Here is a 19,337-nt window from a genome sequence, read left to right on the forward strand (position 1 = left end):
TTACCACTACTGATTTCACTTCTTGACCTTAGACACATGAATGCCTAGAATGTGGGTCATTTAAATGGAAACCTGTTAGCTTACAGAGCTTTCTAAATTTATAATAAGGGTAGGTCTTGAACTTATATCAAAGTAAACGTCTTTATAAAAAGAAAAAAGATAAAGTGAGCCACAAGTCTACCCTCATTCACGGACAAAGGTCAAACACACACTATAAATACTAGTAGTCAGGATACTTCGTCCATTTTGCAGACCCATTTTGACTGGAACGTCTGCATATAAAATTATAAGCAGCTGTAGAATATATATGTCAGCATCTGTATGTAAATTCTTCTTCAAGGTCATTAATAAACACGGATATTAAGAAAGATGACGTGCATTCCGCTTGACGCACGCCAGTTACAAATACAGGTTCTTTCTACAGGATATTATTCTATCTTTTTCTTATTTTGAGATTTTCATACATTATATGCAAAGTATTCAATATTTTACCTTTTATTTCTGTCTTATGTAACTTTGCCATAAAATATCCCTTATTACAGAGGCAAACGAATTAGCAAAGTCAACAATGCACAAAACAACTTTAAAAAAACAAACCTGAATTGATATAAAACGTTATCGATCCATCTAATGTATAAAAAATTTTTGTTATCAGTTGTGGACACATTCCCCCCCCCCCCCAAGAAAACCAGCCCGAGTTTCGTCAACTATTTGGTTATCCTCTGTCCAGTTAACAAATATATTATTTAAAATCCCAGTAACCATTTTGTCTATGGCATAAAATGGGCGATCCCTCTGTATTATGGTCGCTAATTACAGAACTTTTCTCATGAAGTGATACACCAATTAATTCATAGCAAATGTCTGTGAAGCAAGCAGTATTGAAAACAACATTAAAAATGTAGAGAAAATATGGTCGGAGGACATCCGTGCCATATTCCAAGCAAAGTTAAATGAAGTATCAGGACATCAACTTTTACCATTCATTAACTCTCTAATTACCCTTTTCAATTATCTGATCGAAATAGCAGCATTTAATTAATCTAAAAAATGTGAAAGGTATTTAATCAAAATTGCATAGTGATTTTAATTTAATTTGTTTTGTTATCTGGCGCTTTGATTTCCTGAATGCCCGGCAAATTGTGTATAGTTTTGAAACAGGCTATAGGGCCACAATTTTCGCCTAGATTTTAGCCAATCAGAAAAGTTGTCTCTCAGAAGTGTACATGAATGGATTTCACACAAAATGGCAGATTCACATACATCGAAGGGTGGAGTTTTCTCTAAAAAGCTGCGAAGAACGAAAACAAAGGTGAGAAAAAATAAGTATACGTGCGTGTGTATTTAAAATGATATGTTTTCTCATGTGTAATTTTAATGCAGGTTGCTATTCGCCATTTTACGAGTAAACTGACGTTTAAAAGCAGGTGGTCACATAGGGCCTACCGCTCTCATGATGATACTTGATATGTCACAGAAAGAAACTTAAACATGCTTAAAACTGTTTTTTACACTCACTTCTGTATTAATTGCATTTTACTTTAGTTTATTTGTATGAAATATATCAAACTTGATTTTTGTACTGTAAAACTAAAATGTAATTATAGAATGTCACTGTGTCATGCGTGTATGATGTGAAAAGGGGGTGTTTATTCTAGTTTACCGTCGCAATCTGCGGAAGTAAACTTCTGTTTACATTTAATGACTGGTTATCCACACTTATTAATAGAAGTATTACATACTTGGAAACATTAAAATCAAAGCTAGGTTGTCAAGAAGTGAACTCAGTTTTTTGTAAGTAAACAAGATGCGGGGCTCCCATGGGGCACCTGTCAAATTATGGTCAACTACTGCACCTGTGTCGGATTTTATAGATGTAGACACTTACCAGTAGTCTAGTCCATGACAAATAGTTATGATATTTTACACATGTGGGAAACAAATCATCTTTGTGTAAGGGAAAAGCTGTTTCATAAAGTATTTAGACCGTAGACTTAACATGCCATATATTGAATGGGATACCACTTATCAAACATAATCAAACAAAATATTTAGTTTGACATGTATACATATCCATATTTTTTATGAATCAGAATGTGATTTAGAATGTAAGAACAACATCTTTGCTACCTTTGGAGTATAAATTGGGAAGGGTGTTTATGTTTGGTTTTGAGTCAGTGTTAGAAGAAGCACAGCCAAAATCCACAGAACCAGTCACTGAATGACACTTAAATATTATTTCCCAATCATTTCCATGAAAATCATTGTACCCTTCTTGAATAAGAACTGAATTTATGTTACTTTCAGAAAGATACTAAATGGTGTGTAATGTAAACGTTAAAATAGCACGCATCTATTTATGTCTATGTAATTGGCCTGCAGTTACAGTTTCCCTTAGAACTTGAAACTGAAGGGCCATTGACTCCTGGGCAGAAATTTCCAAGAGTAAAAATTTTAAGACTTTGAGTCAAAATCTGAAACTTAAGGACGTGAGAGAGGCATTGAGAAAGAAAACTGTTTTGAACTTATTTACATACATGGTGATACACATCAAGTATAAAGGAACCTTGTTTAATTCACAAACAACACAATTATATAATAACATATTAAGCGCAAACCAGAAGGAACACATTGCATTAAAGTGCATTCATTTTTAAACAGCCTTAGAAATATATTTGGCATTACTGTTATTGGGTTCATACAAGTTCTGCCTGATGCAGCATGATCTTTATGTGATAATTCATTGCACCAATATCACTCAACAATTGTCACCCACACATCCTTACATTTGTATATGCATTTTGAAGCATTTTGTTTCTTGTTTTCACTCCAAGTCAGTATTATGTTGATGTTTCCATGAGAAATAAGGCAAAATATTTCTCTCTGCTTGGTATTTCTATGCAGCACATACCAGAAGCATGACCAGGAAATCAGGCAAAATCATTAATTAAAATATATGAGGATTGTATAACATCATCAGAACAACGATGTGTGGTACTTGCCAAAATCAATTCTCTTTGTTTTCTGTCTGGCATTTTTAATTTCTAGTCATTGCAGCCAATTTGCTGTCTTAATTTAGAAATATGCATTCAATTCTAATTATTAGCTGGTGTCACTTGAACAATTTGTGCTCAAATGAAAAGATCAAGAATGACATATGTGTTACTTATCAGACAATCCCAATTGACTTACAACTTCTCATGAGAACAACACTAATTATATCAAACTTGGATAGAGTCTGACTCTTCAGCAACTGATTCAAAGTATATAATGCTGGAAAGTGAATATTTCTTGCAGAAATTAACAAATCCTTGATGTTAGTGCCTATGATCATTACCAACCTTTGTTGTTGCAAGACTTTCATACCAGAATTTGAATTCCTCATCTTTGAGTAATTTTTGCCCCCCCCCCCATTTGTTATTATTTTCTTTCTGCCTGCTCTTTTGTAACTAAATGTATCAGTATTTTTGCACAGTATTTCATTGCCTTCTCTTTACATTTTCTATCAAGTATCATCATCCATGTGCTCATGATTGGTGCCTAAGCTAATCAAAGTCAGTAAGACATTTCTGCCAGCTGATTAAATCAACAAATTTACTGTCTTCTGCAGTGAACACACAGTGTCACTTGACTATGTTTGTCTTAATCAGTCTAAAATCATTTGGAGCAGTCTTTATCATGTGCCCTACTGGTAGATGAGGGAATTTTCTTGTGTCCAATACTAGGGTGCATCTGAAAATGAATCCTTGTTCAGGGATTTACAAATCCACTTGCCCAACTCCTGGGACAAGCTCATATTTGGTATAGGCAAACTCAAGTTAGCAAATCATTTGCCTGTGGGCAAGTCCAAAAATTGAAAGAGGGATACAATAAATTTTGTAACATTGGTAGTATGTGTAAAATATTAAGAACACTAGTTCTGTGAAAACTTTTAAAGACAAAGTGTCAGCACTTATGTTCATTACCATAATCATTAAAAACAGTCTAGCTTTCCTTTTCTATCTCTCCCTATCTCTCAAACATCTAGCTATTTCTGACCCCTTTTTTACCTATCCATGTATCTGTATATGCATGTCCACGTCTGCTTTTGCTCTTCTGACTACATCTGTATTCTAATTCATTGCAATCTACATATGTATGTACATGTATTATTTACATCTGTAGTTTTTGATAACTTATCAACATATGTCTTTTTTGTGTTGATAATAAAGATAAAAATAAAACAAAAGTTGAAATAAATATAATACAAAGTCCTTAAAATATAGCATATTTTATCTTGTTGTTTTACCCATGATGGGGTACTGTTTGGGGGAAGTTCACATTTTCCATGGGCAAATTAATTTTTACAGTTAGCTTTCGCTAGCAAGCTGTATTCTATAAAATTTGTGAATCCCTGTTTCTGATTTTTGTTACTAATGTTAATGTTGACCTGTTTTGCTTTTTTGCTTTTGTTTTTTCTGCTTTAAAATCTTGACTTCTTTGGACTAGAATAAGACTCCTATTTTTATCTCCATACATGTATTGTTGATTGTTGTTTTGTGGACACTCAGGAATGACCATATCTCATAACCTTGGTGTTAAAATATTGAAGTTACCACACAAGTTGACACAAAATCTATGTTGGCATTGTTTACAGCCTGGCCTATCTATAGCATTTAAGAATGTGTGTTGAATGCTTGATGAATGGCAAGGAAGTAGATACAGTTACTATATGTGGTATATCCTTGCCTGTAAGAGGGTCTATCATTTCATACTCTGATCAGGAATTTACATAGACAATGATCTATGCCTGCAGACTAATATATTATTCGGACAGCCGATAACTAAAATATTATCTCTTATAACGGTTCCATTATCTTGCTTAGCTGGAACTGCATTAAGTCAGTTTGTAGGCTATCTGATTCATAATCGAAGCATAATTTGTTTTGTATCTACCCAAGCCAGCATGGTTGACAGTGTCTGTGTCTCCAGGGAAAGCACTTAGTTCCCATTTTCTGAATACAACATAGCAAATAAGATGTTAAAAATGTCATTAAAAGCAACCAAGTAGCATCTCATGTGCTCTCTCATTACTTGTACATAGGAATAGTATTTTTCATTCTAGTCCCAGTTTGTAATAATTGTTCATCGCTTTGGTGGCCTGTTAGAACATCCATCTTGGATGCAGGAGGTCACTGGTTCAAACTCCCTTTGAGTCAAACCAAAGACTTATAAAATGGTACTAACAGTGGCCTTGATTGTTGCACAGCTTATTTGTTCACATTTATTCTGTGTATGCATAAATGAAAACAGCTTATATATGATCATGTGATGTTAGGAGTAGGTATCTATATGGTTTTTAACCTTCTTCCATGATCTTTTTGGCAGAAATACCTTCATTTAATCTTTTGAAATGCACCTAATGTGTATTTCACTTTGTTGCCAATAAAATATTTTATTATTATTAATATTATTACTTACAGGTCAGGCATAGATGCTTTTTATTTCAAGCAGGTATTTCCATGTTACAAAAAAAATGAGAAACAGTTTGATCTGTTCGGCAACTTCAGTAATTAAAACAACAATTATTTGTAACATTATCTCAGTTATGATAAAAAATTGCTGTTTAATTTCTAACTTGAAAAGTCTGAAGTGACATAACCGAAATTGATGTATAGCAGGAAATTATGTGTAGGAAATAAGTTGTTAGTAAATGCAGTACGTTATTTTGATTGTATACAGAAGGAAGATTTAAGACAGTTTTGTAGATCACTTAATAAATTAGGAAATTTTATGGATAGAGGTGCATACTATTTATATTTGCTTCTAAGTGAAGTCAGAATACCAACAACAATGATTCTGATCTGTGGCAGTGTAATCTGCCTGCAGATTAGGGTTTCTGTTGTTTGTTCTTTTGATTACTCCTAACAGACTGTACAGGCCCAGATCTACTAGTGCATTAGATCTGGGTCTGTGCAGTTTGCAGCTGGGCTTGACTTACAGGCAAATATATACAGTATATAACCATGACCCTAGAGGCTTGAGCAAGGCTGTGCTGTTACCACTGTTGTAGGGTGTTGATTCTTACATAAATTTCCCATGTCAGCAAAAGCTTGAAACTGGCATACCCTGTCAATCAAGCTTGTAGATTGACTTGAGCACCACTGCCCCCTTTGTTCCACTAACCATGACTTTGCAGTTGATGTCACATAAACATTGTAGGTAGCATGTTTCCCAGTACAGTGTATATGTTTTATGTAAATTGTTATTTTAAACTGACCTGGTTATAAGACCAAGCAAGTCTATGGGCATGGCCCTGCATCAGGCGTGTGTCATTTATTCATCAACAGTTACTTGTTTTATGAAAATTGTGATTTTTTTTAGCTCACTTGGTCCAAAGGCCTAGTGAGTTTATGGCATCAAATGTGCATAATCTGTTTGTCAACAAATGCTTGTTACTATTTTAGAGGCCATATTTCAGATCCAGGTTTATATCACCCAAGATCTTGGATGGGTTTGATAATGATTGAGAACACTTGTCACAAATAATGAGACAGTGTTGCATCAAATTGGCAGATGATGTTGCCACTTTTAAAGCCATATTTCTAATCCAATTTTAATCAAATTTGGAACATATGCTGGTACCATATGATCAATATCTTGGACATTTTTAGTACTGAGCAAGATTCTTTCTTATTAATGAGGTACTCTTGCATCGGTAATTGTTAATTGCTAATTACATCATCAATTGTTACCACCATGGAAGCCATAATTCTGATCGGACTTGGATCAAATTTAATGTGGGCTTATATCTTTAGGGTCTTGGTTGAGTTCAGTAATGGGCAACATCTGCACATGAGGTGATTTTACATTTGATTAGCTTAGCTCGTTAGCACTCTGGATATCATACCTGTTATACGATGAATGATCAGAATTTGAATATAAGATTTATATGCTCAGAATCACATATGAGTTAGGTAATGCATGGGATCAATACATATTAATGAAATCTTGCATGGGATTCAGATGGTTGAGCTTGTTATCAATATAAGACTGTAGTTTTGGTCCAGTTTTTATAAAATTGTTAAATTGGCATATTTCATCAGGATATGTAATATGCTTTATGTGCAGAATCAGCAGATATTAATGAAGTGATCTTTTATATACTTGACTCTGCCTCTTACCAGTGGAGAGACTTTTTCTGACCTAATTTCAGTAAAACTTGGTAAATAGGCTAGTATCTTCATAATGTTAGCTGATTCTTATCACATGTGAGAAATGCATATTGTGGAGGTGATCTTGCATGATGGTAATAAGATGTTTACGGTTAGGTTATGGTCATTTGGCAATACTGTGGTTACCTCCCTTTACACTTGGTCTGTAATGAGGTTATGCAATGCAGGGCTTTTAAACAGCCTGTATGTGTTATAAGGGACCAAAGTTAAGCACCTCAGCCATATAGATACAAAAATAATCAAAACTTGTTTTGATAGACTGGCTCATTAGAAAGTAACCAGATGTGTTAACATGTTAATGATGTCTGAAATAAATTAAAAGAAGTCTGAAGTTTGAATATACCGACAGTTTTCAGAGAAATGACAATCGACAAACAAGGAATCCAGTACATGTAGTGAGATAGTTTATTGTTTCAATTCAAATCTTGAGTATATTTTGTGGAATATTTCAAATAGGATATGTAATTGGATTTGTGCTTTTGTATATGGAAAAACATGCTAAAAGCAATAACATGATTAAATAAATAGCTCAAGCTGACTTAATAAATAAATTGATTTTTCTGTTTAGGAAAAATGAACAAAACTTATAAAAAATTAAAACCTTTTTATGTGTATCCATGCCATGTGAGCCATTTCAGTCCCACTTGGGTCTCGTGTTGAAGTATGTGTTTGGCATTTTAAAAAACAAAGAATTTTGGACCAAAAATTCATTGGCATTTAAACTGAAAATACATGGATACATTTTAATTTTACATTGCCCAACCCAAACACTCTCAAAGTATATCATTTAAAGCAAATTACATAGTCTGTTTATTTGCAAGTAATATCATTTATATTTATACTGAATACATATAGTTACAAAGCATTTTGATGCTGTAAATCAGGTAAAAAGTTTAAGGTGCAGTATCTGATTTCAAAGATGAATGCAATCAAAAATAAAATTAGCATATACATTATGTGTGTGTGTGTGTGTATACATATATATATATATATATATATATATATATATATATATATATATATATATATATATATATATGTCTGAATCTTCAAACTGCTTTATACATTTGCATCAGCTTTCACAAGCATGCAGGTACTTTGCAGGTTAACAATTTTAATGTTATTAGTCCCTTTTTCTCTTACTCTTGTTCTCTAATGCAGTTGAGATGTTTATGCTAATGTATAAAAAAGGTCAAACTTTTTTATTTATTTATTTTTGTTTCTTCAGTAATTGTTGTTGTTTTGGGTTGAATGCCTTTATTCAGCACTTGATAGGCTATACATAGCAGCCAAGACACCTTGTGAAGGAAAAACCCGGGAAAACCTGAGCAAGAAGTGCTGACCCACCAGAAACTACTGGCTAGCCTTCTCACATACACACATTAGACTGCTCCGGTGGTCTAGTGGTTAGATTGCATGCCTTCGATGTGGTAGGTCGTGGGTTCAATCCCTGGCCGATTCATACCAAAGACTTAACAAATATGGTACTAACAGCTGCTTCGCTAGGTGCTCAGCATTAAGAGGTTAGTGTTAGGACTGATCGGCCTGGTGTCAGGATAATGTGACTGGGTGGGACATCATGCCAAATATCTGCAACATGATGCCCTAGTGCTAGACATCACTATAAACTGTCACACTATGGACATCATAACAATATGACTGAAAAATTGTTAAAGCTACGTTAAAAATCCAAATCACATTTTCAGTAGATTAAATATTAGAGAATTGGTGTCATAAAATATTCTGATTCCTCTAAGAAAAGCTAAGTGACTTGTATTCATAGCTAAAATAACCAGTCTAATTGTTGTGCCCTGCTACATGTATAACTATCTGTGGACAGTTTCTTATCATTATTACAGTGTTGATGTTTTATAGGTATTTCTGCATGAAAGCAAACTACAAGGAACATGTTTCTAATTATGACATATAATCTAATAAATAAAGTTAACACAGTATAGAAATGCCTGAAGTATGTAATTTGTATATCCAATAAAGTTCTCTGTCTTTCTGACTAATGTTGCTAATGGCTTGTAATAATAGAATAAAAGAATACCTCAGGATATTGGTAATAAAGGATACCCCGATGTCTAATCACTTGAAACAATCTGACCACAACATAAAGAGTGATCAGTGTCAGATAACAGAAATCATCTAATCTGATGCCAATCTCTCCAGTAGCAAGATAGAACATTTGATTGAATACACCAATTACGTAATCAACAGCCACTGTTTAAATGGGATTCTGTATGTTTCTAGCCTAACTTTTTATATTCCTTCACATGAGAAATTAGATGTTCAGGCCAGTGTCTTTTGCTGGAAGTAAAATGAACACTTTTTTGAGGAAGTACTTTCCTCCAATTACCGCCCTTTCATTTGAATGACTAATATTTGTTGTCAGTTGTGACTTCCTCCTTTTGCATCATCACTGCTACACATTAGAATGAATCATTGACGAGACTTATGCTGGGCAGATTTAAATGTTACTAATCGCTGGAGGGAAACAAATATTACACATATAGATTTAAGAGTGTCTTGCCAGCAATGTAATAAGATCTTCCAAAGGAAGGAAGATATTAAGAAACATGATGAGAAATACCACAGTTCAGTGGATGCTTCTTCATTTGGACCCAGAAAATGGAGTAATTAGGGATTATGGATACAGGTTGTGATCCAGTCGAATTACATCTGACTGTGATATTCCCCAACAGTATGGAAAGCATATCTAATGAAGGATATTCTTTCACGGACATAATAAACTCTACAATGTACTGGACTTAACCCCAGCATCAGGAAACAGATATCCTGTTCAGTGATCCATTTGACAACATTAGTTTGTTTGTTTATTAAATCTTTGGACAATCTCGTAGCCCCACCAGGATTGTTATTATATAAACAATACGATGCCATGAAGACAGAAAAATAACCGCAGACTTAATAAAATACCATGGCAGTTTTGTTTAGCATTTACTGTGTTTATCTACACAATACAGGATACACAGTACTTGTATTTATAAATAAATATTTTAAAAGCGTTTTCTAGCCACTTCATATTTACCCCAGTTTTTACATAGATATTTTTATGCTTTTACCACTACTCAAGCCGAATCCCTGCTGCGTAACAATTATGTCGTTTAAAAAACCCAGCAGCATCAACACAGTCCAAATATAGGTACACTTGTTACAACAATAATATCAATAATTGTCACACGATCAAAGTTGCAGCTGTACCAGCGGCATAGTCAGCTATGGGTATATAAGCCTCTCTCTGACAAGGTACGGTGATCAGTTAAAACAATGAGTAAACAAGACCATTTTCCTCAGATGAGTTAAAAAGATAATGAAACCTGTCATGGACTGGAGGTGAGTAGACCACCACTGCTGAAGGGAGGAATGCCTCCCCATTCTGTCAACCTTCTTTGACACAGGACACATAGGAAATTAATTAAAGATGAAATAATATTTATAACATAGAACAATGTGGGATAAAGTCCACTTTTGCAAGATGCCCTTTAGTAGCTCAATGAATATTTAAAACTTTATATATAAAGAAAGTATAAGTTGAAAATCATGGACTTGGAATCAAATGCACAAGAAAAAGATGTTATTTTGAGTGAATTATGGCAGGTCCTAATTCATGAAGGTTCTCCAGATGTTCTATACTTTTTATGGTTTATAATTTTATTTCTCAAGACTCTTATTAGGATTATCAAGTTATGTAAGAATTTGTTTTCATTATTTAATTAAAAAAAGTCTCAGTCATGTCATTTTACATCCAGTGTCTCATATAATGATCAAGTTAATTTGAATGTCACAGTAAGCGTTGACTTTAAAAAATGCATGCACATGGTAGTCTACCCATACTATGATGCTACATGGAATGGTATACCTGGTCTGTTATTATATTGCATGACTGCTCCGGTGGCCTAGTGGTTAGAGCGTCCACCTCGGAAGCAGGAGGTCGTGGGTTCGAACCCAGGCCGAGTCATACCAAAGACTTACAAAAATGGTACTAACAGCTGCCTCGCTAGATGCTCAGCATTAAGAGTTTAGTGTTAGGGCTGGTCAGTCTGGTGTCAGAATAATGTGACTGGGTGGGACATCATGCTACATGTCTGCTGCATGATGCCCCAGTGCTAGACATGACTATAAACTGTCACACTGCAGAGATATGACTGAAAAATTGTAAAAGCTATGTTAAAAATCCAAACCACACACACACAACTTTTACGATCTTGTTTATTTGAATCTTGCCAACATAAAATCTTTCGAAAAGTGAACTCTCCCCATTGTCGTCAAGTTGAATAACTTTTACTTTTCCTTCTAAAGTATTATTTCTTCATTTACATGATGACATATTAAAGTTTTGTAATGATTTATTTCTGTGTTGCTAAATGCACAGTACTGCAGTTTAATTTTGCAGACATCACTTTTGTAAACAAAAAACCTTGTTATAAAGGAAAAGATACATGTACTGTCACATGATTTTTCAGTCTTTGGGTTAGTTGTTTCTCTGTGCGTGTGTATGTGTGTTAATTCACAAAATCTATTATTAGTCTATTGGACCATATTATAATCTTGACAATTACTTAGGTTGTAATTGTAAATTTAAAAAAAAATATCCGCTGTGTCAAACCCAAAGCTCTATCAAAACAATGCTGGCCCCTTTTCTATCTGACCATGTTATGATCTTGACAATTATATCTGGTTGTAATCGGCAATTTAAAAAAACTGTGTGAAGGCCAAAGCTCTTATCAAAACATTGTCGACCCCATTTCTATCTTTCTATCTGACCATGTTATGATCTTGACAATTACGTCCAGTCATAATCGGCAATTAAACGCACAAAAAAACTCTGTGTGAAGGCGAAAGCTCTGTCAAAACATTGCTGACCCTATTTCCTGCAAATGTCAGCATTATTGTTATAATAATAACCTTAGTAGTACATATACTCTAGCCAACACTTCTTTCAGTTACGAAAACCTGACATCCGGAAACAGACGTCAAGAAAGATAATCAGATTACTTACCTTACTGTATTTAAATATTGTTTCTGGACACGTATTAGTTATAAAATGTGGCCACTTGTGAGGGGTAAATCTTACATTTGTGCTCTAATATGTTGGCTGCTGGTTGCGTTAGAGGGATGGCCTTTCTTGAGGGGTACTTTTGAACACAAATACATCGGTGACAAGGGATTCTGGCCGCCAATTGTTAGTGGCCACTGGTCGGGGTGGGCCATTCATGGGTGGGGCAACATACCCAGATTTGCTGGCACCTTATACAGTGACAGATTTGGGTTTGCACATTTTGCATTTGGAGACATCTTATAAGTTGGTATATATGGTTAGTACCAAGGGTGTCTGGTAGCTTCATTACAATCTCATCTTTTATGACAGTCAGTGATCTTCAGCATTCTAGTGCCCTTGAAAGTAAATGCAAACAAGAAAATAATAATAATAATAGTAATAATAGCAATAACAACTCATCAATACATATTTACAAACATGCTATGTAAGAAATTTACACTGAACATTACCTTTAGAAACACAAAACTCCAATTTAAGACCTTGAAACATAAAATTTGGTCATGGTGGCCTACCTTTTGCATGGAAAATTTGGCACCAACAAATTTCAGTTAAGACTGTACTACAGATTTATGTATAAATAATAGTGTTATGTCATCCTTGGGAGCTTTGATTTTCTTTGGTATCAAAAGTTTTGCAGTAATTATTTTGGCTTCTTTCTTTTCAGTAATAGAGTATAACCCAGTAGTAATTCACCAGGATGAAGGCTCTTCCTTTTCTTTCATCATGACAGTTTTATAACCATCTGGGTAGATACTAATATCTGTTAGAGGTTACTCCGTTATAGTGGAGTGGTCAACTTAACTCCAACCAAAGGGTCCTTAATTTCATTGAAAGTCCTTGTGCCACTTTGTACAGTACAGTCATATTAAATGTCCATAATGAAATTAGAATGTCATAAATTTAGCAAGAGCATTATCAAGAGGCCATGTGTTATAGTGGACCTACCTGGTGTTTCATCCGTTGGTTGCTTTTAATGGCACTTTTAACACATTAATGACTTTACCTACATGGATGATGGGTCTTGGTGTAATTCAGTGGGTGGGTAGAAATGAGTAATTGGAATACTAAATTTATGTGTGAAAGTATCTGTAGTGAGTGTCTTTAATTTATAGCTGTGTATGTATAGGGTTTAATGGCACATCATTACCATCATGGTTACTGCTGGCAATTAAAAGACAAAAAGAAAGTAGACAAGCAATCTTGGGATTAGAACAAGAACAAACTTAAGGACCTAATAATGTTTCCTACCTGAAATATTCTTATCATGTCTTTTTAATTTTTTTAAAATGTTTTTTTTCTTCTAATTTCATGGTGTTTGTTTTTGTAATAATATTATTATTTTTTTTTATATCTTATAGGTGTTGTCTAATGTTGTAAAGTGCTTAGAGCTTCTGAAGATTAGGCGCTATACAAAGTCATTATTATTATTATTATTATTATTATTATTATTATTATTATAAAGTATCAAAATCAGTAACTCCCATTAAGGCATAAGGGTTATAAGCCAGATTATTTGAAGCCAGCAGGGTCTTGGGAATTCTCTAGGATCCTGGGATTCTAATGAAACTCATTGTATCTGTGGCATACATTGAGATTCTGTATTGATGAGATGAATGAATGCAGGATTTGAAAAATTACAGATGTTCAGGTGAGATTTTGATAAACATTGTGAGAATAATGTTGTATTTTTTGCACATTCCAAATAAACCATCTTGCCTTATGACAGTGTCTGGAAAAGTGTAGGAAAATGTTCTCCTTGTCACAGGCAGCCTGTCTTTTTGTAATGGATGTATTGATGAATGAAGCCTACCAGGACAGAAAATTTATTGTTATGCTGGTGTATATGTATTTATTTTTGTTGTTGAAAATACCACTTTTGGGGGAGTAGGTATGATGTATAAAAATTCTCCAGTTTATTGATGACTTTTGTGAGAATATTTCCTTTAAAGTGTTTGATGTATCATGGGGGTGGTCAAGTTTATGACCTTGTTATGGTTGTCCTATCAATCATTGATGTCAATCATTGATCATGTGTCTAAATAATACACCAAAAAGAAGGCAATTTGATAAAGGTTTCCAGTTCGAGAAAAATCTGCAGAAAACATGGTGTTTAGTAAGAGATATCATGAGCATGTACATGTTAGCAATAGATTAATGAAGTTAGTATTTATAAAGATAGATTTTACATTTAAGTAGTAGTTGCATGTACTGTTAACTCCTGTATGATGTACATTGTTATACTTTTTTCTCAAGAGGATCCTGTATGATGTACATTTTTATACTTTTTTCTCAAGAGGATCATGTATGATGTACATTGTTCAACATTTTTCTCAAGAGGTTCATGATGATGTACATTGTTCAACTTTTTTCTCAAGAGGACCCCAAGGGATAATACTCTTTGACCAAATGAGTCACTTTCTATAATAATAATAATAATAATTATGTAATACCTCTACTGGGAATAATTGGGAGAAATAACAAAATTACATCTTATGGGTTCTTGTAATTTATTAATCAAACATGATGATGACTAAATGAAACACCAGAAGAAGAAGACCTACTATATATACACAAGAAATATGTAAATAATTAAAACTAAATGAATCTGTCACACACAGATAATTCACAAAATGATAAGGTGCAGAATTATTATAAAACTATCACAATGTAATTATTAAACACTTACCAGGGCAATGTAGTATTCTGATGTACAATAGTTATCTTCTTCGATACCATTTACAAAATATTGAGTAACTTTTTGCACCCCAGAAATCATGAAGTTGACTCCTGGAGAGTCAGTGGAGGATTGAAGAATGGAACAGTGAACTTGTATATGTAATCGGCGGTTGCATGTTAGGCACGTGCAGTGCAGGCAACTTACTACTCACCGTACATACAACATGTATGAGGACATTGGACATCACTGTACTGAGATTTTGTATAAAAATCTCACCATTTAAAAAAATTATAGACCCGTTACAGCTAAAACTCTTGAGCCACAGGGCAAAAACCTACTTTCATTAGTTGCCTCTTATGACACACAGAAGAGTGCATTGGGTCTATAATGTCTACATCCCGGAACCTGCAGTAGGGAGGAGAAAAGGACAGTGTATTAGAAGTCTACTCTTGGTCTACAAGTACATACGGAAAAAAAAAACCTGATCAGCTACATTCTTTTTCTTTATCTAAATTAAGTGGATCATAGAGGCTCCAGACTTTCTGTTATGATTGGGGATAGTGTTTAGATGCACACACCAGTGTAAAATTTTGATCCACAGACTAGAAGGCAAAGCAGGGCTTGGGCGTTGGGTGTGTGGTAATGTAGCAGAGAACTGCAAATTCATCAGTGTACAGGAGGTGGCTCACTTAGGAAGCATCGGGATAATTCTGCTTTGCTGCAGAATTCTAGTTCACTTTTCAGCATAAACTATTTTTTGCAGTTGGTATTGTCCTTTGTCTCATGTTCACTGCATGATGCGTGTAAGATTTTTTCTATAAAATACAGTAGATCATGTATTATAGGGGAGGGGTTTCGGCATGATGCTGTTAGGGTTGTACTATCAGTCATTGACCTCGGTCATCGATCATATATGTGTACTGGAAGGGAATGTTATCTAGCATGTTTTTTTTTTTGGCAGACAGTACAAAAGCAGCCAATCTGGTCAGGCCTGGGTGGGTATTGAACCTGTGACTCATTGATTATGAGACCAATGCTTTTCCAGCTGACTACTGTGGCTCCCTCGGCATGATATTTTAAAATAAAGAGCTGAATGTGCTGTTAAGTACCAACCAACCAACAACATCTTGGCATATATACACACATTCATTGTTTCCCTTTTGTGCCAGCAGCTTCCTGTGACCCTGAAGTTCGGATTCTTCTGCCATCAAATATATTGGCTGCCATTTTCTGCATAACACTTTTCAATTATATCATGTATTTATCGAATTACTAAATATTTTTCGTTAGTTTAGCTTCTGTAATTCAGACCACATTGCTTGGTGTAATTATGTCCATTTTTGTTAAACTAGGGAGTTCCATATGCACACAAGCGTCTTATATACATTTTACAATTATTTATTAATTGTTAATCTAGAAGCTGATATACCTTGATTTATTTCATTGCAAAATGCTGAACACTCCCCTAGTAAAGTAGAACATGTATTTAATGCTACATTTTATGAAAGGTGTGCCTTGCGATGAAAGCATAATTATGCGTAATGTCAAACTTTAAATCTGAAGTTACTCTGCTGCATGATGGGGAAATAAGCTTCATTCTTGTGTTAATCCTCAATTCAATCTCTCCGATGTTTCTATTCATTATTTCAAATGTGTTTTTGTACATTCTCTCTTCACTTGTCATGTTCTAAGATCCTCAATTGAGTTTGAAGTCCAGCCACTTGTTCTGTACTTGTTATGCTGGAATGGGTGCTGAGATAGTCTCAACCTTTGATCTCATTTCATTCTCAAGACCAGGTCAAGCCATCTTGCCTTCATGCATTGAAATGACATGTACCTCAGTATGCTTTGCTAATGATGTTGAATGGGCATGTATAAGGTGTTTGTTACATTTTTAATGTCAGTGAACATTGATATTTCATATCCACATACACCTATCTACCATGTTCCTATTGTGACAAAGTCAGGGTTCTTTGAAAATGTTGATAAGTATTCATGCAAAGCTTTTATATTCTAGCAAGCAGGGTGTACATTGTTGCACATTGAGTTGGTTTCCTGCAATTTTTATCCAGTAACCCCTAAATCTTGAAGATCTCAAGTTTGCCACTCAAGCATCTCGTGTGTCAGTTGTTATTTTAGGGGTTTTCCTGGGTTCTTCTTCCACCATTTATACTGGCGGCCATGTGTAGCCTATCTTGTGCTGAAAATGGCTTTAAACCCAACAACAACAACAACAACAACCTTTACATCCATTAATCAGCTTCAGTAACATTTCTATTTCGTTTCCTGAGCATTTGCAGCATCGATAGTTGGAAGTTACATGTCTGTGAATCTTCATCCTTTTGAAGCTTTAACTTCTCATTGTCAACAAATAAGCACCTTGCTGACATTGATGACTGACATTGACCTTGAGCTACAAGTATTTCAAGCATCGGTGAGTGCAAAATTCAAAAGCAGGGTGTGCCATATGGACTCATTTTGCATTAAGAAAGAGTAAATGGGATGGGAAAATTGATGAGGCAATTGCTGTGTTCCGACTATTTGATGCTCATGTTAAGTTTTCTGGCGGAACTACTAATCTAGCGCACCACATGAACAAGCACCATCCCAGGAAATGTGGTAATTGCAAGATGACAGACAATAGATCATTGATCCCTGCTACTGCAAGTTCGTCATCTGCAGATACTTCTGATCTTTCTAAAGCTAAAACATCGCAGCCAATCCAGAGAACCTTACCAGGGTTCATTAGTGCGAAATACCCCTCGCATTCTTCTCGTGCTTTACATATAACTGACAAGGTGTGCAGATTGATAATAAAGGACATGTGTCCATACCGAATAGTGGATTGACCAGAGTTTAGAGACCTTTTACTTATACTTGACCCCTGATAAAATGTTCCAGATAGAAAGCAGTTTGCAGGGGTGATCATTCCTCAAACATATGCTCAAGTCAAGGCACTGGTAACATAAGACCTATGAAATGCTGAGACGGTTGTATTGACAACAGATAGTTGGACGTCAAGGTCAACTGAATCATATCTGACAATCACGTCAACTCACATTGATAAAAATTGGAAGCTGATAAACTTTGTTAATCAAACTCTGCCCACGTATGAAGGGCACACAGGTAAGAATATAGCTGCTGTGATTCATGAGGCCCTTAATGAATGGGAAATAACAGTCTATCCCCATACCACCTATTGTATCAGATAATGCATCTAACATGGACAGGACAGGGGCTCTTTTAGGATGCAGCTTTCACATCAAGTGTTATGCACATACAATTAATTTAGCTGCACAAAAGTGTCTCAAGATCAGATGCATTGAAATTCTCCTCAGCAGGATTTGTCAAATAGTTGGGTTCTTCCACCAAAGTACAGCTGCAGCAGCTAAACTGAGATGCCAGATCATAAGCTTATAGCTGATGTGCCCACTAGCTGAGATGCCAGATCATAAGCTTATAGCTGATGTGCCCACTAGATGGAACAATACTTTTGACATGATTTCAAGGTTTCTTGAAATGCAGTGTGCAGTATTTGTCATTTTGAGATCCAAAGATCTTGCTAAAATAAAAGAGAAAGTTTTGAACACATTGTCTGATGATGACATTTGTCTGGCAGGTTAAGTAGTGGTTTGTATTAAACCTCTTAAAGTGGTGATGACCACACTTTGTGTTGAGTCAGTTCCGACCATTCCTGTTATCATGCCTCTTCATCGCAAATTTATTGACAGCATTTAATTTCCAACAAAGTGATGATGTCTCTCTCCTAATAGCTCAGATAAAAAGGGCTGTGGTTGAAGATCTTCAGGATAGATGCTCATCAAGAAGAAACTCACTTTTTAAAGCCTTACCTTTCCTCAGTGATGCATGAAGGAATGAAATCTTTACCAAAATTTTGCAGAATACATCAGAAATCATTGTTAGAGTGAAGGCTGAACATGACACTGATCATTCACCTGAACTGCCACCATTACCACAGCTAACTGAGCAGTTATGTGTGTCTGCCAATTCTGCTGCTAAGGATACTCAACCAGTTTGCAAGAAGCTCAAGTCAGACACTGGTCAGAGTGTTGTTGTAATGTTGTCATTGCATTAAAAATATGGTCTGTTAAGACAAGTGGTCTCTCATGACAGGACATAATGCTATGTAATAAATTGATTGACTTTTCTAAATGATTTAAGAAAAGAATTTGCTCAAATTCTGCAGTTGCATACCCGAGAATAGGTTATGTGTATAACATATACCTGGAATAGAAAAATTTACAAGTGAATTAATTTATTAGAGTTTTCACATGGAAAAGAAAATTTATGTGTGAATTAATTTATCATAAAGTATTTACCTGCTGGCTGTTAGTGTATA

At 34.9% G+C, this 19,337-nt stretch overlaps 1 protein-coding gene across 1 annotated transcript in view; it reads left to right on the forward strand.

The window, feature by feature from the left end:
* The first annotated feature begins 1,236 nt into the window (after window positions 1-1,236).
* Window positions 1,237-19,337, forward strand: part of LOC149791713 (myc box-dependent-interacting protein 1-like) — a 124,221-nt gene continuing 106,120 nt past the window's right edge. The window contains exon 1 of the mRNA XM_089970222.1: window positions 1,237-1,312. Coding sequence (XP_089826348.1) covers window positions 1,247-1,312 — 66 coding nt within the window. The 5' untranslated portion in view covers window positions 1,237-1,246. The remainder of the gene's footprint in view (window positions 1,313-19,337) is intronic.

The sequence above is a fragment of the Sinohyriopsis cumingii genome, chromosome 9 (assembly GCF_028554795.1).
Source record: "Sinohyriopsis cumingii isolate HCF-2022 chromosome 9, ASM2855479v2, whole genome shotgun sequence".
In the NCBI taxonomy this organism is placed as follows: domain Eukaryota; kingdom Metazoa; phylum Mollusca; class Bivalvia; order Unionida; family Unionidae; genus Sinohyriopsis; species Sinohyriopsis cumingii.